Below are 22,174 nucleotides of genomic sequence, written 5' to 3'. Positions count from 1 at the left end.
CTTTAAAGGGTCACAAACTAAAAAGGCTGAGAGCTGCTGCCATAGACAGTTCACAGTTTGAAGAGTGAGTCTAACTGACTAATGATAAAATAAAGCAGCAACAATAAATAGTAGAGTGTACGGAGCAGTGGTTGTCAGAGTCTGAGACTGTGGGCCCCTCATCAGATTAAACTTGGAAAAAGGTGAACCTTTGATTAAAATGTTTATTCAAATACTTTTTATCTTCTGTTTGGTAACTGTGAAACACTCTGTAACCTGTTTTTTGAAAAGGGAAGTATAAATAAAGTTGGATTGACTTATTATCTCCAGTGTGAGGGAATGTTTAAACATGCAGATGATATGACCTAACTGACACTGACAACCTGGTCCAGGCTTTTGAAGAAATCTACCCGAACCAAACAGCTGGAGGAAACTCTCAGGCTGGACGGTCACTTTTAAATACCTTAAACATCTTCCTCTCCGTCTCTCAGCAGGCTGGCTCAGTGTTTAAAGTGTTTAAGTCTTAACAAAGACATTCTAACCCTGGTTTGAATCAATACTCACCTTCAATATGTCATCTTGGTACAATAACCACTGCATCACAGTAAAAGACCAGTAAAATAACTGGATTAACAGCATTATCTGAGCTTTACACCCGGTCAGTAACAAGGACAGCCACCATCATTACACAGCACACCTGATCTAGGATGAGACAAGGAACCAGGATGCATGTAAATACATTCACTATAATGTTCCACATGCAGAGAAACACCTTTAAAATGTCCTTTATTCCCTAAATAACTCACACCAGACACATATAGACAGACACCAGACAGATATATTCACCCCTGAACTGTCTATTAACAGTACTGATGTGATGTTTTACTGTTTCCACTTTGTTATTGTTACATTTGTCTATGTTTGTCTTTGTCAAAGAGGAATTTCTGTTACTATGTGACAGACAATAAAGATTCTTGAATCTGTACACACATACACTTACTGTATGATCATCTGTAATGAAACAGAATGACCACAAGATGGAGTCATAAACTTCTGACTGGGAAACATTTTACTTCTAATATAAGATTGATTGATCCTCGGGGGGGGGGGGGGGGAATTCACACGTTACAGCAGCAGGACAGACTGAGAGGTCAGAAAACAGATTAAGACCAATTTGACTGAAACAAATAAAACATAAAATATGAGATTTACTAGATTAGAGAGCTGATATTATAAACTGGTATTATGTCTTAAGTGAAATGTACAAATATTTTTTGCAAAATAAGTGCAGTAGTGCAACTCCAGCAGCCATGATGTGTGAACTAGGACTGCAACCAATGATTATTTTCATTATTCATTCATTTATACTTGTACTTTACTCGAGTATTTCCATTTGATACCACTTTATACTTCTGCTCCACCACATTTCAGAGGGAAACATTTTACTTTTTGCTCCTCTACTTTTATGACATAAGAATGAAGAACATTACAGCACCTACAGATAAAAGTACAAGTACAGAGTACAAGAAATAAACTTGTGTAAAGCAGATAGAACACCAGTAAAAGAACAAACCTTGAGTGTAAAACAGGTAAAATACATGTGTGCATGTGTATATATACTGTATATGTGTGCATGTGTATATATACTGTATATGTGTGCATGTATATGTGTGCATGTGTATATATACTGTATATATGTGCATGTGTATATATACTATATATATGTGCATGTGTATATATACTGTACATGTGTGCATGTGTATATATACTGTATATGTGTGCATGTGTATATATACTGTACATGTGTGCATGTGTACATATACTGTATATGTGTGCATGTGTATATATACTGTATATGTGTGCATGTGTATATATACTATATATGTGTGCATGTGTATATATACTATATATATGTGCATGTGTATATATACTGTACATGTGTGCATGTGTACATATACTGTATATGTGTGCATGTGTGTATATACTGTATATGTGTGCATGTGTATATATACTGTACATGTGTGCATGTGTACATATACTGTATATGTGTGCATGTGTGTATATACTGTATATGTGTGCATGTGTGTATATATACTGTATATGTGTGCATGTGTATATATACTATATGTGTGCATGTGTATATATACTGTATATGTGTGCATGTGTGTATATATACTGTATATGTGTGCATGTGTGTATATATACTGTATATGTGTGCACGTGTATATATACTGTATATGTGTGCATGTGTATATATACTGTATATGTGTGCATGTGTATATATACTGTATATGTGTGCATGTGTATATATACTGTATATGTGTGCATGTGTATATATACTGTATATGTGTGCATGTGTGTATATATACTGTATATGTGTGCATGTGTATATATACTGTATATGTGTGCATGTGTGTATATACTGTATATGTGTGCATGTGTGTATATATACTGTATATGTGTGCATGTGTATATATACTGTATATGTATGCATGTGTATATATACTGTACATGTGTGCATGTGTATATATACTGTATATGTGTGCATGTGTATATATACTGTATGTGTGTGCATGTGTATATATACTATATATGTGTGCATGTGTATATATACTGTATATGTGTGCATGTGTATATATACTGTATATGTGTGCATGTGTATATATACTGTATATGTGTGCATGTGTATATATACTGTATATGTGTGCATGTGTGTATATACTGTATATGTGTGCATGTGTATATATACTGTATATGTGTGCATGTGTGTATATACTGTACATTTGTGCATATGTATATATAAATGTTATTTAGTTAGCCTGTCACATGAGACAAAGGAAAGCAGCAGATTTAACTATGTGGAAGATTGGAATCTTTTGTCTTTTTTGTCTGTTTTGATTAAATGAAAATGGATTAACTGACTGTTTATTTCAGCACTGATATACTGTAATATATCTATCTAACATACAGAAATTCTGACAGACTTAAAATAATGTTGAACTTGTCCTTTAAAAGCCTCGTTTTTAAATCGCGTTTTGCTGACTTTATTTTCGTACCACCTGGCGCTCCGTAGCCTGAGAGGCGTTGACAGCAGATTGTTTTGGTAGAAATCAGCGTTTTACCTCCCGACAGTAGCTTTTATCACACATCTTGTGTTTCTCAGGGAGAGTAAGGGACACAGTGACGGGCTGCAGCCGGAGGAGAGGCGCCTTCAGACGGACACAAGCGGTGAGTCTCACCGGTTAGCTCCGGTTAGCTGCTAGCTGTTAGCTGCTGCCTGTCTGTGTCAGGGAGCCGTTAGCATGTTTAGGAGGACATGTATGTAGATATTTATGTCATATGTAAACTGTGAATGATGCGTGCTGTCATGTGTCTGACCCTGAGCCCACACTGAGGCCAGGTGAGCTGACAGGTAACTTAGCTGTGATTCAGTGTCCAGGTGAGCTAACGGGAGTTAGCATCATAATGTTACTTAAACTGCTTAATATCAACATAATAGCAGTAACGTACTCACATACTTTGCTTCAGTAAAAGTACCAATACAGCAGTGTAAAAATACTCCGTTACAAGTAAAAGTCCTGCATGAAAAATCCTCCTACAGTAAAAGTACATAAGTATTATGAGCTTGATGTAGTTAAAGTATTGCAGTAAAAGTACATAAGTATTATGAGCTTGATGTAGTTAAAGTATTGCAGTAAAAGTACATAAGTATTATGAGCTTGATGTAGTTAAAGTATTGCAGTAAAAGTACATAAGTATTATGAGCTTGATGTAGTTAAAGTATTGCAGTAAAAGTACATAAGTATTATGAGCTTGATGTAGTTAAAGTATTGCAGTAAAAGTAGTGGTTTGGTCCCTCTGACTGATATATTATTATATATGACATCATTAGATTATTAATAGTGAAGCATCAGTGTTAGAGCAGCATGTTACTGTTGTAGCTGCTGGAGGTGGAGCTAGTTTACACTACTTTATATACAGTTAGCTAGTTTAGTCCAGTGGTTCCCAACCCAGGGGTCGGGGCCCCTCCAAAGGGTCAGCAGATAAATCTGAGGGGTGGTGAGATGATTAATGGGAGAGGAAAGAAGAAAAAACAAAGTTCTGATACACAAATCTGTTTTCAGTTTTTGGACTTTTTCTCTAATCTTTGATTTTTGCTGAAATATTGGATCATTTGAACATTTATTGAAATGAAAGCATGTGAGAAGTTTAGAGGGAAAAATCACTATTTGGTGGAGCTGTTAACAACTCATAGACATGTGAAATGTGACCCCGACTACACACTGCTTTTTGTAAGACGTCAAAAGACAAAAAGGTTGGAAACCACTGGTTTCATCTTTAACAATGTGTTGTATTTTAAAAGCTTGTTATATTATCCATTGTGTCAAATCTTCATCTGAAAAGTAACTAAAGCTGTCAAATAAATGTAGTGGAGTAGAAAGTACAATATTTCCCTCTGAAATGTAGAAAGTAGCATCACATGGAAATACTCAAGTAAAGTACAAATACCTCTAAACTGTTCATTGGAGCTGAAACACTGAGTAGTCAGTTTTATAAGCCTTCAGCCTTCATTCACAAATCTGACTCGTCATCGTTCTCCGGGATGATGTGGAAATCCATAAATGATTAAATATATTTCTGTCCTGGTTTGAACAGGTGACTGCGGTCAGGCAGCATGAGCTCTAAAGGAGGCGGCACAGCTCTGACCCGCCGCAACTACAGACTGTCATCAGACACCGACAAACCCAGATCTACAGGTACAGATACCACAGATACTACACGTAGTACACATAGTACACGTAGTACACATACAGATACTACACATACAGATACTACACATACCACAGATACTACACGTACGACACATACTACAGATACTACACATACAGATACTACACATACAGATACTACACATACAGATACTACACATACTACACATACTACACATACTACACATACTACACATACAGATACTACACATACTACACATACTACACATACTACAGATACAGATACTACACATACAGATACTACACATACTACACATACTACAGATACAGATACTACAAATACAGATACTACACATACTACACATACTACACATACTACACATACTACACATACTACACATACAGATACTACAAATACACATACTACACATACTACACATACTACAGATACAGATACTACACATACTACACATACTACACATACTACACATTCTACAGATACTACACATACTACACATACTACACATACTACAGATACAGATACTACAAATACACATACTACACATACTACACATACTACAGATACAGATACTACAAATACACATACTACACATACTACAGATACAGATACTACAAATACACATACTACACATACTACACACACTACAGATACAGATACTACAAATACACATACTACACATACTACACACACTACAGATACAGATACTACACATACTACACATACCACACATTCTACAGATACTACACATACTACACATACTACACATACTACAGATACAGATACTACAAATACACATACTACACATACTACACATACTACAGATACAGATACTACAAATACACATACTACACATACTACACATACTACACATACTACAGATACAGATACTACAAATACACATACTACACATACTACACACACTACAGATACAGATACTACAAATACACATACTACACATACTACACACACTACAGATACAGATACTACAAATACACATACTACACATACTACACATACTACAGATACAGATACTACACATACACATACTACACATACTGCACATACTGCACATACTACACATACTACACATACTGATACAGATACAGATACTGCAGATACAGATACTACAAATACTACAGATACTAGAGATACTACAGATACTTCAGATACAGATACTGCAGATACTACAGATACAAATACTACAGATACAGATACTGCAGAGACTACAGATACTGCAGATACAACAGATACAAATACTACAGATACTACAGATACAGATACTGCAGATACAACAGATACAAATACTACAAATACTACAGATACAGATACTGCAGAGACTACAGATACTGCAGATACAACAGATACAAATACTACAGATACTACAGATACAGATACTGCAGATACAACAGATACAAATACTACAAATACTACAGATACTAGAGATACTACAGATACTTCAGATACTTCAGATACAGATACTGCAGATACTACAGATACTACAGATACAAATACTACAGATACAGGTACTGCAGACACTAGAGATACTACAGATACAGATACTACAGATACAGATACTGCAGATACTACAGATACCACAGATGCAGATACTACAGATACTACAGATACTACAGATATAGATACTATAGATATAGATACTACAGATACAGATACTACAGATACTACAGATATAGATACTACAGATACAGATACTACAGATACTACAGATACTGCACTCTCATCTGAGATTTGAGTTATTTAACTTTTATTATTTCAGAGTTGGTTTGTTGAACTTACGAACTCTATTTTTACTATCATGCTTGTTTGATGAGATTTTTAAATTTGAACTTTTTATTCATGCGATACGATTCAAACATCTCATCAATTAATACATAAACATCTCCACCTTCACTTATATATCATATAACCTTCATGGAATAGAGACGTCAAATGTAGAAGACAACAACAAACATGGTAGAAAAATAAAAATACACGAGTGTTCCTAATATTTTGTCCACTCCATTAACATACATGAGGAGGGCAGTATATTAGGAACACTTTTCAATATAACGCACTCCAGTACACCACTCACTACGACCTCGATAACAAACATAAAGTATAATTATCACATTCATTTTCAGAAATTAGCGTTCAGTTCCAGCTCCCATCTTTTTTTTTTTACTACTGCTACATTTTTTATTAAATGCTTTTATTATTAATATAATTTTTAGCCAAACATCTGGCTCATCCCACATTACAAGACATTGTTATTTTACAAAATGTAAAGTAACTGACACAATGTAATGTAAAATAACGCAAAGTAACATAACATAAAGTAACTTCATTTAACGTAATGTAAAATAAAACAAATGTGTTACATATCTACAGCTGATCTCATGTCTCAGTACTGTACTCACTTTCTTTCATCCTAAATATACACAGATTTATATTTTAAATCATCAGTTTTCTGCTGCGACCAAACAGATCCTCTCAACAAACACATGTTGATCTTTTCGTTATTAAAAAGTCTCCAAACCCAGAACTGCAGAACAATGTGACACCGAGAGCCAATGATGACTTTATCCCAGATCAATATCTGTCTTGTTCTTCCATATCAAGTAATCGATAATATCATGAGTGAGCAATACATATCCTCCAACAAGCCTCAACTATCTGTTGGATTTTATACATTTATTATGTTTATTCATGTGAAATCTTTAATCTGAATCAATCAATCAATCAAACTTTATTTATACAGAATCTTTCAAACAAATAAAATGCGATTCAAAGTGACTGACGAAATGTAGCATGTTATAAATGGATTTATAGAGCAATGCACACCAAAGCAATTAAATAATAAAGGATAATACAAATAACAATAAAAAATAAAATTGTGAAATACTTGACAAAATAAATACATTATAGTGAAATAGTAAAATGTTGATCACTGAAGCGGCTCCAAGCACTTCCTGGTCCATCTGAGAGGTGGTCTGGCGCAAGGCCATGAAGTCCCTTATAAACTAAAGAAAGAGTTTTAAAATCAATATGGAAACTAACAGGTAACCAGTGTAAAGACTTTAAAATAGGTGTAATGTGTGCTGTCCTCCTGGTGTCAGGATCCTGCTGTAGACCAGAAAGGAGAGCGTTACAGTCCAGCCTGCTGGTTAGAAAAGCATCGGTCTCTGTGTTGGCCTCACTTTGGAGATGTTCTTCAGATCATAAAATGCTCAGAATCAGAATCAGTCCTTGTCTTTCCTCTTGGTTTGAGTTGATTCTCAGCATGTTTAGTTTCTCTCTCTGAACGTTTGAACCTGTTTTATCCTGGTTAAGGAAAGGCAAGTTTACAGCACATTTCAACAACAAGGCAATTCAAAGTGCTTTACATAGAGCATAAAAGGCATTAAAACAGAATATAAAACCAACACAAGTAAAAAGACATATAAAAGCCATTAAAAAGTGTTGAATTTAGAAATAAAAAGAAGCTAAAAAGGGAATAAGACAGATAAAACAAGAGAATAAAAGTTACGGTGCAGTATAAAATATTAACCCTTAATGTGGTTTAATGAAAGGCGGCAAACAGAAAAGTCTGACAGACAGGAAGTCAGTGTAAAGATCTGAGCACTGGACTGATATGATCCACTTCCTTGGTCTTAGTGAGGACTCGAGCAGCAGCGTCTGGATCAGCTGCAGCTGTCTGATGGATGTTTTAGGGAGACCTGTGAAGACGGCGTTACAGTAGTCGAGTTTACTGAAGATAAATGCAGGACAAGTTTTTCCAAATCCTGCTGAGACATAAGTCCTTTAACTCTTGATATATTCTTCAGGTGGCAGTCGGCTGTAACTTTGTAATTGTCTTAATGTGGATGTTGAAGTTCAGGTCTGAGTCCATGACGACGCCAAGATTTCTGGCTTGGTTTGTAGTTTTAAACATTATCGATTGAAGCTGAGTGCTGACTTTTAATCGTTCTTCCTTGACTCCAAAAACAATGACTTCAGTTTTGTCTTTGTTTAACTGAAGAATATTCTGACACATCCAATCATTGATTTGTTCAGTGCTCTTATTCAGTGCTTGTATTGAACCACAGTCCCCTGGTGATGCGGTTATGTAAATTTGTGTGTCGTCTGCATAACTGTGGTAACATATTTTGTTGTTTTCCATAATCTGAGCCAGTGGGAGCATGTAGATGTTGAACAGAAGAGGCTCCAGAATGGAGCCTTGGGGAACTCCACATGTCATTTTTGTCCCCTCAGGTGTGTAATTACCTGTATTAGTCTCTATACTAAATCACCACAAATCATTCATTTATACTCATCAGTCACATATAAACATGTGATTAATCCTTAATGAAGCTTTCAGAGAGCAGATAGAGTTAATTCTTTAGTATAATTAGTAGTATCTTTAAATTTACAGTCTTATGTCTCATAAAACAGGAGATCATAATTTCACTGTGAGGAATGCAACAGTATTTTTGATTTTTTTTGAATAAATATGGATCAAACACAGAAAATGTGAATCAGCTGCACACAAATGTTTTTAATATTTCCATGTTTGTATATTCTGGGTGGAGAAGTCGGTGTTCAGGGTGTTTTTACTGCTCTCAGATATAAAAAGGGATCAAACCATTTAGTGCTTTATAAACCAACAGCATTATCTTAAAGTCAATTCTTTGACAGACTGTAAAAAATACAGTCAAATACAGGCCTTTATACCTAAAACACAGTGAAAAGTGAGTCAGTGGGCCACATAGAGCTGAGCGTCATCAGCATAGCTGCGGAGAGAGATGCTGTTCCTCCTGATGACTCGGCCCAGGGGCAGCATGTACAGACTAAAGACTAATGGTCCTAAAATTGATCCTTGTGGTACCCCACAATTAACCTCATAGTGTGGAGGAGTGGTCATTTATAGAGACAAAGATGTGGCAGGCAGGCCAACGGTTAATCCATCTAAACGATCTGGTGGTCACAGTATCGGAGGCAGCTCTCAGGTCAGGCAGCATCACAACTGAAGGCTTGTTGCTGTCAGCATTTGTTCTGATATTGTTCTCTGCTTTCAGCAGGGTTTTCTCTGTAGGGAGTGATTTACTATGGCAAGGATGTCTTCAGATAAAGATTAAAAATAGTTTTAAAAAGGGAAATAGGAAGTAGGTCAAGGGAGCGTGTGGACGGCTGCAGTTCTGTTACTATTTTCTGAGAGTTTCAGCATCAACCGGGTCAAAACATTCCAAGTTAACATCTCTCTGCACAGAGGATGTGGGTTAAACTATCTGGTATCTGCTGGCAGATACCAGATAGTTGTGGGATGAACTGTGGAGCAGGAGAAATATAAAATATGAATACTGAAGTACCTCCAAACTGGTCCTGAGGGCAGTACTCTAGTAAATGTACTTGTTTACTTTCCAGATGTTGGTGTGTGTTATAGCGGGAGATGTTCCAGAGTACAAGTCAGAAAGTAACTTCATGTCCTGATGAAATAATAGCTTATTATTCACTATTAATCAGATTGATTATGATCTGATTAGTTTTATATTGTCAGACAGTCAAAACTTTTTATTTATGACATAAAACTGCACAAACAACAAACAACCGGAGACACAATCAAACACAAAAAATGAACACGTTTCTGATCATTTCCTGTTTTGATCTGATGTGGTGAGTTGATAGACGTTTGTACGTGCGGGCAGTGATAACTGATCATTATAATTGATCCCTGTGTTTGTCTCTGTCAGGTATCGTGAATGAGAAGCTGCTGAGCGACTACCTGCATCATGTGTTTCCTTCCACCAAGCAGGGACCTGCGCTGGCCTCCCTCAGGTATCCACCAGCTCTGTCACAGAAAATTCATCGTTTTCATCATATTTTATATCATATTTCAATCAATCAAACTTTATTTGTATAACACCTCTTTCTTAATACAGGTTAGTTCAATTCAAAGTGCTTCACAGATGACTGACGAGCTGATCAGACAACAAATATAGACAATAAAACAGTTTCAGACACAAGAAATAAAAATTGTGAAAATGTAATAAAGTAGAATAGATAGTAAAAATGTATAATAATGATAATAAATTGTGAAATAAAAAGGATTAAAAAACAAAGATGATACCTGGATGATGTCTGTCAGGGATTTCTAAGAAAACTTAAGCAACGTATCGTATTGTATCATATTGATCGTTTTGTATGGTATGGTATGGTATTGATCGTATAGTATGGTATGGTATCGTATTGTATCGTGTTGATGGTATTCATCGTATTGTATGGTATGGTATCGTATTGATGGTATTGATCGTATGGTATTGTATACTTCCACTGCAGCTCAACAGGGAAACACTGTCCGAGGAAACACAAAGAGGGAATCTGATGCTAAAATGACTGTAAATGTGTCAGATATCCACTTGATATGACTAACTCAGACCCTGTTTACACCTGCCACTAACATACATCTTGGGTGATCTGATCACAAGTGGACCGCTGTAAGTACACGTGTGAACCACACCCAATTAAAAAACAAAACAAAACCGTAATCCACTCCACTCACAGTTTTTTCTTCTTCTTCACATCCACAGTTTGAATAGAAATTAAACCAAAACCAGAAAATAACTTGTTTTTCACTTGTCTGACCTATCAGATGTGCAGAAGAACTCAGATCATTAATTATCATTAGATCCTGATTGATCCTGTCGGCTTGTTGGAGATTTAAATAATCAATGAAGTTACGCTGCTGTGCCTCATGTGTAAATGCACACAGTGTCTCACAATAGAGGAACGCAGCTGCAGGGAGATCACTGCATATAACTCTATATTTGTGTATATATATGTGTGTGTGTGTGTGTGTGTGTGTTCAGACCTGGCGCTAGAGTAAATCAGTAGGACGGGTATATGATGTTCATGAGGGGGCATGATGCATTGTATATTTGTTTATCCTGATATGAAACAAATTGATGACAACTTTGGATGGAGGGAAGTGTTTCCCCTTTAATAGTACAACCAGAACCCCCGCCAGGCCAAAAAAATAACTTTTTAAATGTCAAAAATATCCGTTCATTCGCAAATCAATAGCGTCAGTAGAGCTAACGCCTGTGTCGTTGCCTGGGAAACTGCAGGTAGCGTATCTCCTTTTTAAGGAATAGGTTAGTGAGTGAGCGGTTAATTACAGACTACGGTGTGTTCTGTCTCTTGGGGAAACACTGGAAGGTACAAAGACCCAGTGATGTCAGTGTCTATTTGCGTATAGAGCAGGAAAGTGAGATCTGATCACAAGTGGTCACTCGAGGCGCCAGGTGTGTGTTGATACCAGGTGTGAACAGACCTCAGACTGCTGAAGCCTCATATAATAATATATATATATATATAACATATATATATATATATAAATGACTGTGTGGACTCACTGTGGATTTTGGCCTCCATCACTTATGTTGAAAGCACATTTGGATCTTCGCCTCCCTCCCTCCATGACATCCACACCTCCAGAGGCCATGAAGCAGGCCAGGGGCATCCTGGCTGACCCCTCACACCCTGGCCACCACATATTCCAGCCCTCCCCCTCCCTCCCCTCCCCCTCCCCCTCCCCCACTACTGGGAGGAGATACTGGACAATTAAAACCAACACAGCCAGACACAAGAACACTTTCCTCCCCTGCTCCATAAACTCATTAACTCCTAAACCGAACTCCCCCCCCTCAGCCTACAGACCTGCTGCTGTCTGCCAGTTTAACCCCCCCCCTGCCCCCCTCACCCACCCCTCCCCACCCCCCCCACCCAGTAACTGTGTCATTATAACAGTGTCTGTGTTTCATATATTACTTCTATACTTGGCCAATAAATCATCCTTGAAGAGGATCTTTTAACATCCAGTATGAACAGGAGGAAGGATCGCAGTGAGGAAGACCTCTGTCACTGTTCATGTGTGTGTGTGTGTGTGTGTGTGTGCAGACGTGGACTAGTGTTACACTGCCCTCGAGCCTCTGGCCTCTTTCCTTCAGTCCAGCAGATTCATGTTACCTCCACAGCTCTATACATAGACACACGTTAACCCTTCGCTCTCTCTCCACCAGCTGAACGTGTCTCTATCAGGGATTATGAGCAGGAACAAGCAGCAGGTTGAGTTTCATATGTGTGTAAAAATAAAGCAGCTCAGTTCCTGTTGTTGGGAAAAAAAAAACAGCACTCACATTTATCAAACTGCTAAAAGTCAAATGTTGAAAGATAAAAGTAAAATTCCTCACTTTTAACAGAGCAGGACCCAGATATCAGCAGAGAGTTCAGAAAGTTGATACGATGCTTTTACACGTCGTCTTTAAAGTAGGACTTCACATGCGTCAGTTAGATGTGACTTCCTGATCAATAAAAGTGAGCGGTGATGATCAGAGACAGTCTGCAGTCACACATGTCTTTGCTGCTGGTTTATCAGTGTCGTACTGTCTCTGTGGGAGATTCAGTTGTTTTATATTGAAACAACGTTCTGAACTCTTTCTGTTCCTTTTTTTAAGAATTAAGGCTGCAACTAATGATCTTTATTTTTTAGCATTGATTAATCTGCAGATTGTCCTTTTTCCCAACAGTCAAAAAAGCCCAAAATGTTCAGTTTATTATATAACATACAAGAGAAAAAACATTAAATCCTCACCAGAGAGTTCTGCTTTCTTACTTGAAAAATGACTTGAACAATTAATCAATTATCAAAATAGTTGCTGATTATCATCCTGTTGATCGATTAATTGTTGCAGCTGTGGACAATCTGCATGAACAAACCTGATCATTGTGAGTTTTTGAGAGAAAAACACAAATGTTGTTGAATCTTAGATCTGCTCAGTGGAAACATTTAAATAAGTATTGATCATTTGTTGGCTCCTTTCTCTTTGTTCTCCTCCTCTCTCTTCTTCTTCTTCTTCTTCTTCTTCTTCTTCTTCTTCTTCTTCTTCTTCTTCTTCTTCTTCTCTTGCAGGAAGCCTCTGGGTTTCCAGGATCTCGGTGCTCACCTGGAAAGATTGTTGTCAGAGGGAGAACCTGCTGAGGAGAGTCGAGGTGAACGTACAAGCCGTGTCCTAAATGCACTTATCAACATATTGAACAGTTTTATACACACAGAAAATGATGCAACATGTGCAGCTCGCAAAGGTGATCAAACTGAGACGTCAGAAATATGTCGTACCTCCAGTTTTTGGAGTGTGTATAATATAATATAATGTAATAGTGTGTTACACCAGAGTAACATGCATCATGTCAGAGGGAACCTTTAAGTTTCACATACGAGTGATTTAAGAGCATTTACGGCTTTAATCAACTGTCCGAGAATCTTCTTTAAAGTATAAACTAGTCGTATGAGTCCTCAACAGACAGTCTGACTTTCTTCGCAAGGAGAGAAACATTTGATTTTTACTTCATCGTATCAGAAAGTCTTCATCTTCATCAATCTTCATTTAGAGTCTGGAAAACAGACAAAATTAAAGCTGCAAGCAGCGTTGGTCGGGACCTCGCACTCTGGCCCGTCGGGATCAGATCATTTTGCTTTTTAAAAATGAGGTATATTTCTTACAAGTGTGCTGTGCTTTTATTTTGAAAGTTTGATTGACATGTGTGCTGTCAGGTGTGTAGAGACAATAAGTAACTGCAGCTGGACACAGAAAAATACTCATATATTTGAATGGAGAGTGTGAGTGAACCCACACCTTTTTGAACATTTACTGCTTCCACATAGTTTTAGATACAAACTTCATTTGAATTTTAAATGAGTCACGAGACTTTGACCTACAAATCTTGAATTAACATGTTTTTTCTATCTTTTATTGTTTTTGAGATATTAGAGTGTGAGTTTTAAAGTCTTTTCTTGCTCCTCCTGTGATTTTATAATGAGTGTGTATTGCGGAATGTTTCACAGCACTGAGGGAGTGACATCACCAGGAGCAGTTGGAGAGGAGGATTTTAGAGTACGCTTCTTGTGAAATACCCTCATAAATCCCATGACTTTGGCCAAATCTTACATTAAAAATCATATTTTAGTAGGAAATTTCATGGCGAATCCATTGATACAGGTTTGAAAGTGGTCAGACTTATAGTTTAGACGTCAGAAGCCTCTGTTTGACACAAAGTTCATGCCCATAGATTGCCTCCTCATTGGTTTACATTGTAAGGTGGAGGAGATAGCGTTTGTTCGGGGGCCAAAATTGGGGCAAAGTCTTATTTTGAAAGGCTAATTGCAGACTTCCTGTTGGATTTAGGTCAGGGGTGTCAGTGTATGATTTGTAGGTCTTGATGAGACGAATAATTGAGTTTTGGTTTGATCTCTCTACGACATTCCTACGGGCCGTGGCGGCTATTTTAGTTACATCAGTGGTGCTAGAGAGCACATTTTGGCACTTTAGGGGTTAATTTTTACATTTTATCAAATTTTTCACCAGACCCGATGTGCGTGCCAAATTTGGTGAATTTTTGAGCATGTTTACGGGGTCAAATTTAGGGTTTAAATCCCGAAACAATAAAGAAAGAAACAAACAAACACATGAAAAACAACAGGGTCCTCACCCTTAGGCGATGACTGTTGTTTTACAGGAGTCCGCTGCCTTTTGGGCTCGGTCCCTAATAAAGCGTTACAGAAAATGGAAAACATCCAGTAATACGTCAGCATTTGGAAAAACATTCTACTGGCAGCTCTCTGAGGTTGCAGTTTGATATCAGACCTTTTCCTGTGCGTATAAAACTGTTAACTATGTTGATGTTCTGTGTGCAGTTAGCATGTTAGCGTGTTGTAGCTTCCTGTTAATGTGTGACAGATGTTCTGAGTGTCGTGATGCTTCTCCGTCTGACTCCAGATCAGCCCGTTGAAGGTCGTCTGGGCCCTCAGCCCGTCGTCCTGGATCACACCAGCGGCTTCGAAGGACTTCTGTTTGTAGACGACGATCTACTGGGGGTGAGATGATTCATACGGCCTGTAAACCTGCGTAAAACACTCCGATGTTTGTAAGATTTCACTGTTTCAGCAAGAAAGACAAGAATCCTGTCAGCAGCAGTCCGTTGATCCTTTCATTTCATTTCCTTTCTTTTTAACTTCCAACAACAACCTGAATTCATCTGAATAATAAAACGAGAGCTGCAGTTTCCCAAACTGACGTAGAGGATTCAAATATTCTTTATATTTGAGAGGCTGGAAACAGAATTTTGACTTTATTTTACTTAAAAAATGACAGAAATTGGTGAAGCGATCAGCAAAATAGTTGCTAGTTCTTGCATAGTTGCTTAAAACTCGCATCGGTAACCGCTGCAATAACAGACGTCCTCTCTCCTGCTTGGACGTGATTTTTAATTTTACTTGTAACTTTTGTTGTTCAGGTGATCGGCCACAGCAACTTCAGCTCCATCAGAGCCACCACGTGTGTTTATAAAGGTAAGATCTTAATATAAGAAGGTAAGAAGACGGTCTCTGTGTGTAGCTGAAGTTTATATCAACATAACATGTGATATAATCGTCTTTATGTCTGAGAAAAGGCAGCAGAGCTTCTTAAAGCCGACAGCAGCACATTATGTAACCTGCTGTGTCATGATGTGTCTGTATACATCTCAGACACTGGAAATGATCCGTTTCTATACTGAATACATACAGCTCATCCCGTACGACTCCAGTCGATTCGTTAAACTCTTTTCACTGTTTTGAATCAGCAAAGAGTGAGAGGAAACATTCAGGTAGGAAACTTCATACTGACTGTTTCTGGTTAAACCGACTGCAGATACTGAAGTCCGATTAGTCAATAAACAGAAAATTAACTATTATCATTTATTATATATTGATCAAATGATATATATATATATTGATTTAGTTCCTTTTTGAGTCATATGTGATAATAAACTGAATAACTCTGGATGTTGACTGTTGATCAGATGTTTGAAGACCTTCAGCACTTAAAAACCATTTTCTGACGTTTTATAGACAAAACTACTAATTGATTAATTGAAAAGACAGTAATGAAAATATTTGTTAGTTGCAGCTCAACCTGCAAATGTTAAAAAGAAAAACTACAGTTATAGATGGTGGATAAGAATGTGATGAAATGCTGTGAGAGCTCTGGCTGGTGTTTGTGGTGGATGAAGCTTCATTAAGCTTCAGGGTTGAACTCAGCAGCACAGTGACATCTGCTGGTGGAAATAAAGTACTGCAGCCAAAACTAAACGTCTGTTTTAAAAACAAACTTCAAACACTCAGCAAACCTGATCTTCCTTAAATCTGACATCAGCAAAGTTTCGTCTGTTTTCTCTTTAAAACAGGAAGTTCTGCCTTCAAATTAAAAGATGTTTGATATTTTCTTGTCGTTGTGTGTTTGGTTCTCTGCAGGGAAATGGGCCTACGAGGTTCTGATCTCCTCCCAGGGACTGATGCAGATCGGCTGGTGTACTCTCAACTGTCGCTTCAACCAGGAGGTACACACACACACACACACACACACACACACACACACACATATACATATACACACACACACACACACACACACACATATACACACACACACACACACACACACACACACACATATACATATATACACACACACACATATACATATACACACACACACACACACATATACACACACACACACATATACATATACACACACACACATAGACATACACACATATACATATACATATACATATATACACACACATCTACATATACACACACACACACATATACATACGCACACACATACACGTATACATAGACATACACACACATATACATACGCACACACACACATAGACATACACACATATACGTATACACACACACATATACATGGAGATGTATACATATACACACACGCGCGCGCGCACATATACATACACACACACACATATACATATATACACACACATATACATATACACACATACACACACACAGTAACATACATACACACACATATACATAGAGATGTATACATATACACACACACACACACGCGCGCGCACATATACATACACACACACACATACATACACATATACATACATACACACACACACACACATATACCTATACACACACACACACACACACGCGCACACACACATACACACACACACACACACATACATACATACATATACACACACATACATACATACATACATATACACACACACACACACACACACGCACATATACATACACACACACACATATACATACACACACACACACACATACATACATATACACACACGCACATATACATACACACACACACATACACATATACATATACATACACACACACACACACATATATACATATACACACACACACACTCAGTGTTGACAGTAAATGTTGAATCAATCCATGTCTTGCTGTGTGATTGGAAGTTGGGTTTTCCTGCGTGTGAGCGGTGCTGGCTGTGCCTACATGTACCAGGATGCTTTGCACGCTGATACTTTGACCCCCAGACACCCAGAGGCAGAGACTAGAAACCCCCTGCTGAACCTGAACTACATCACTGTACACGTCACATGACGGCGTTGGTGTCAGAAGAACAACAGATCTGCTGCTGCGCTCCAGAGACACACAGAACATCTGCAACAGCTGCAGCATCTGCAGCTGCTGCAGCATCTGCAACAGCTGCAGCAGCTGCAGCATCTGCAACAGCTGCAACAGCTGCAGCTGTGTTTACACTTTATTCCTGATGTTCCTTTAAGAGGATCCACAATCACTGTTGATTGTTCTCATGTTCAGATTACACTGATGACTCTTCAGATGTTAGAATAATCTTTAATAAACACATTCCTGAGTGTTATTGATCAATAACAGATAAACTCCAGTGTGTGTGTGTGTGTGTCAGTGTGCAGATGATGTGACTGTGTTGTGTTTGTGTGTGTGTACTTCCTGTCAGGAGGGTGTGGGCGACACTCCTGATTCGTACGCTTACGATGGAAACAGAGTGAGGAAGTGGAACGTGACGACCACCAACTATGGAAAGGTGAAGGAAAACACAGAAATTAAATCCAGGAAGGAGATTTTATATAAACATGTGAAGTGTGAGAAGAGCGTGGATGTTCACGTGTCGTTGTGTTGTTGTCAGTCGTGGGCGGCCGGAGACATCGTCAGCTGTCTGATAGACCTGGACGAGGGAACCATCACGTTCTGTCTGTGAGTTGATCCTCTAACAGAAAGCGTCTGTCAGTTTGTTGTGTGTGTGTGTGTGTGTGTGTTTGTGTTGACGCTGTGTTGTGTTGCGTCCTCAGTAACGGCCAGTCTCTGGGAACAGCCTTCACCAACATTAAGACGGGTCCGGGCGTCGCTTACTTTCCCGCCATCAGCCTCTCCTTCAAAGAGTCGGTGGCTTTCAACTTTGGCAGCAGACCTCTCAGATATCCTTTTCACTGGCAGGAGACGGACCAGTGAGTCATGTCTCAAAGACGGTCATGTAAATAACTGTAGTAGAGACTGAACCAGAACCAGAACCAGAACCAGAACCAGAACCAGAACCAGAACCGCTGCTTGCGTTTGCAGTATTATGACTATTACTAACTGGTTGTCATTGGCGACAATCCTGGGACAAATCACAAGTGGCGTGCAGTTATTGAGACGTTTTCTAGCTGTGGTTGGTCCGCCAGAGAGGGTGGGCGGAGCTAACGCAACGGATTCGCTCTTCAGCTCAGTTGTGTGTGAAGCGGCGTTCTGTTTTCTCCAGTCTGACGTCACACAGGCGACGCCGTTTCATGTCTTCAGAAACCAACGGGTGACGTCACGGTAACCACGTCCATATTTTTATACAGTCTATGATCAAATCACACGTCTCGTTTTGTCCAAAACCACAAAATATTCAGTTTATTACGATGTGAAGATGAGAAAAAGCAGCAAATATTCACATTTGAGAACCTTAAACAAGACATCGTTTGGATTTTTCCCTTTTTAAAATGATTCATCTATTAATCGAATAGTTGTTGCAGCTCAACAAACGTTTGTAAGTAATTTAGTGGAAACAGAAACAATGTTTTAGTGTTTTGATTCATGCAACAACCTGAAAATGAGGCTTCAGGGTCTGTTGATGTGAAGGTTGTGATATGAAACACATCATATAAACGTACCGAAGATCTTCAGTCGGAGACGTTTCTAAACAAACTAACGAGACCAAACTCTTCATGATGAAGGAACATGTGACCCAGTGCAGCGGTGAGGAATCAGATATATTATTAATCAGGTCGTTGTTGGTTTGGATCCAAACATGAAGACAAAGATAGAAAATCACCAGACATATACTTAAAGTTTTTAAACTGGTAAGTTGTATTAATTTCTACCTCCTAGAGCTGTTTGCGTGGCTGCAGATGAGTTTATTAGGAACCTGATGGATGAAATGTGTCTGTAAATCAGGTTTGACATTACAGGATGCAGAGGGTTTGTACAGGTCTCTGTATAAATCACAGTCACTCTCTCTGTTTAATCTCCCAAAACATAATTACAAGCTTCACTGCCTCGTTAGGAGAGAGACCAGAGAAGTAGAAGAGTCTTAGTTGATCTATATTTTATTGTGGTTCCTCATTAAATAAAAAGAACATCCTGATAAAACCATCGGCGGCAGTCAGGAGTCCACAGAGACAGAATCTGCATCACAGATATGGACCAGGACCAGAGCTGCACGTCACCACACAGCAGGTGGTATTTACCTGTATAATCCACCGGGAAGCTTCAAATATTAAACATGTATCATTCTAATATTTAATTATATAAATTTAACAGTATTTCTCTTGCTTTGACATTCAATGAGTCGACTTTTGAAGCAACCTGAAGAAGGTTCGTGTGGTCTTCCTCTCCTCGCTGCCGTCATGTGACCTCTGACATTTTAAAGATAAAAAAAAGTTCTTCTTCACCCTCGTTAAAAAAAACCCAGAATCTGTCAGTGTTGTCGGTGTCTTCAGTTTTCCTGCTGGACACCAGATGTCTCCTCACTTCACTGGACCGTGATTGGCTACAAACTAGTTGTGATGTCATAGTGAGCGTCCAGGTGTTAAACTGAGTTCAGAGAAGAAGAAGAAGAAGAAGAAGAGCAGAAACACGGTTTTCATTGATATGAAATTCCAAACTAAGATTTTCTTGCGTATTTGTTTGAAACATGGAATCAGTCGATGCGTCTCTGTCCTTAACCTGACTCACGTACCCCGTGGAGGGCTACCTGCCCCTCCAGAACCCGCCGACGGCAGACTTGATGAAAGCGCACAAACTGCTGGGATACATCAAGAACGTCCTCGCCACCGCCATCGATACTCAGGTAGGAAAAAACACCAGAAGAACCTGTTTGTTTACAGTGTTTTCATGTGTTCTGGCGGTGCTTCATAATAATAAACCGTATTAATGCTGCTCTGTGTGTCTGATTAGTTGAGCTGAAACGGTTTTAAACAGCTGCTGATGCAGATCAGTGTAATTGTGTTTCACTTTGTCCTCGTCTGTCGTTTGCAGAAGCCAGTTAATTACCAGCTTTTCAATTGGTTTTATGTGGACATAAAGTCAGATATCAGTTTCCTCTAAACTCTGCTGCAGCGTTTCTTCTTCTTCTTCTTCTTGTGTTTGTGTTTGTGTCGGCGCTGCAGGAGGAGAAGCTGCTGGAGAAAGACTGTGCAGTGTGGAGGCTTCATGGAGAACCAACAGTCCTGGTCACTCTGGCTCACATCTTCAACCACTTCGCTCCTCTCATGGTGAAAACATTTCTTTTTTTGCAACTTTTATGGATATTTTTTAGGCTAAATGAGCAACACTGATGATCTGGATCTGTCAGCGGCAGACAGCGCTCGCTGTGTGAACGTTTCAGACTTGATCCAAAGTTGAGTAAACAGCAGAAAGTAAAATCATATCAGCTTTGCCTTTAGAACAGCAGCAGGTCGGTTCTTCTTCTGTGGATTTAGTCTCAGCTGCTTCTGTCTTTTCGTGTTAATCCCAGACTGACTCCAGAGACTGAAGATGCTTCTTTATGACTGTGGCTGCTGCAGCATCATGGAGAAGAATCTAAACATCTAAAGTGGCTGAAACTTTTGCACAGTGCTGTTTATAATAGATCACATCTGACAGGAAAGTGTATACGGGTCTTTATTTGCAGCGTTCTTTAGATAAAGATCCAGTCCAGTCGTCCTGTTGGACGGTTTGTCTGCACACGTTTCCATCTGACGGCTTCAGAGTTTCACTCAGGTTTAATGTGACAAAAGAGCTTCAGCTGCTGTTCCAGATATTATAAAAATGATCTGTTTAACAAATGTAACGTAACGTGAGTGAGTGAGTGGGATCCTGTGGGCAGGTGGAGTCCATGCATTAAACATGAGTTTTTCCTGCATTACACAGCTGATCGATGTTCACACAGTGTTTGCTGTGAAGCTTCTCAGAGCGTCTGAACCTGTAACGACAGTAGAGATGAAACATAAAGACACTGACGAACACGTCGTCATCAGCAGACGGCAGCAGGGAAA

The 22,174-nt window shown here is 38.6% G+C and overlaps 1 protein-coding gene across 3 annotated transcripts in view; it reads left to right on the top strand.

Moving 5' to 3' along the window:
- The first annotated feature begins 3,009 nt into the window (after window positions 1-3,009).
- LOC121893697 (E3 ubiquitin-protein ligase RNF123) overlaps window positions 3,010-22,174 on the top strand; it is a 159,015-nt gene continuing 139,850 nt past the window's right edge. For 2 of the 3 annotated variants that reach the window (XM_042405646.1, XM_042405648.1), the window contains exons 1-12: window positions 3,011-3,207; window positions 4,633-4,736; window positions 10,455-10,539; window positions 13,673-13,752; window positions 15,537-15,634; window positions 16,054-16,108; window positions 17,051-17,136; window positions 18,613-18,699; window positions 18,802-18,869; window positions 18,965-19,090; window positions 20,874-20,988; window positions 21,308-21,412. In XM_042405646.1, coding sequence (XP_042261580.1) covers window positions 4,655-4,736; window positions 10,455-10,539; window positions 13,673-13,752; window positions 15,537-15,634; window positions 16,054-16,108; window positions 17,051-17,136; window positions 18,613-18,699; window positions 18,802-18,869; window positions 18,965-19,090; window positions 20,874-20,988; window positions 21,308-21,412 — 987 coding nt within the window. In that variant the 5' untranslated portion in view covers window positions 3,011-3,207; window positions 4,633-4,654. Of the gene's footprint in view, window positions 3,208-4,632; window positions 4,737-10,454; window positions 10,540-13,672; window positions 13,753-15,536; window positions 15,635-16,053; window positions 16,109-17,050; window positions 17,137-18,612; window positions 18,700-18,801; window positions 18,870-18,964; window positions 19,091-20,873; window positions 20,989-21,307; window positions 21,413-22,174 lie in introns of all 3 variants that reach the window. The other variant, XM_042405647.1, reaches the window with a different exon arrangement.

The sequence above is a fragment of the Thunnus maccoyii genome, chromosome 3, assembly GCF_910596095.1.
Source record: "Thunnus maccoyii chromosome 3, fThuMac1.1, whole genome shotgun sequence".
NCBI classification, from domain to species: domain Eukaryota; kingdom Metazoa; phylum Chordata; class Actinopteri; order Scombriformes; family Scombridae; genus Thunnus; species Thunnus maccoyii.
Note: the sequence above shows the minus strand (reverse complement) of the source record. Positions and strands in the feature narration are given on the sequence as shown.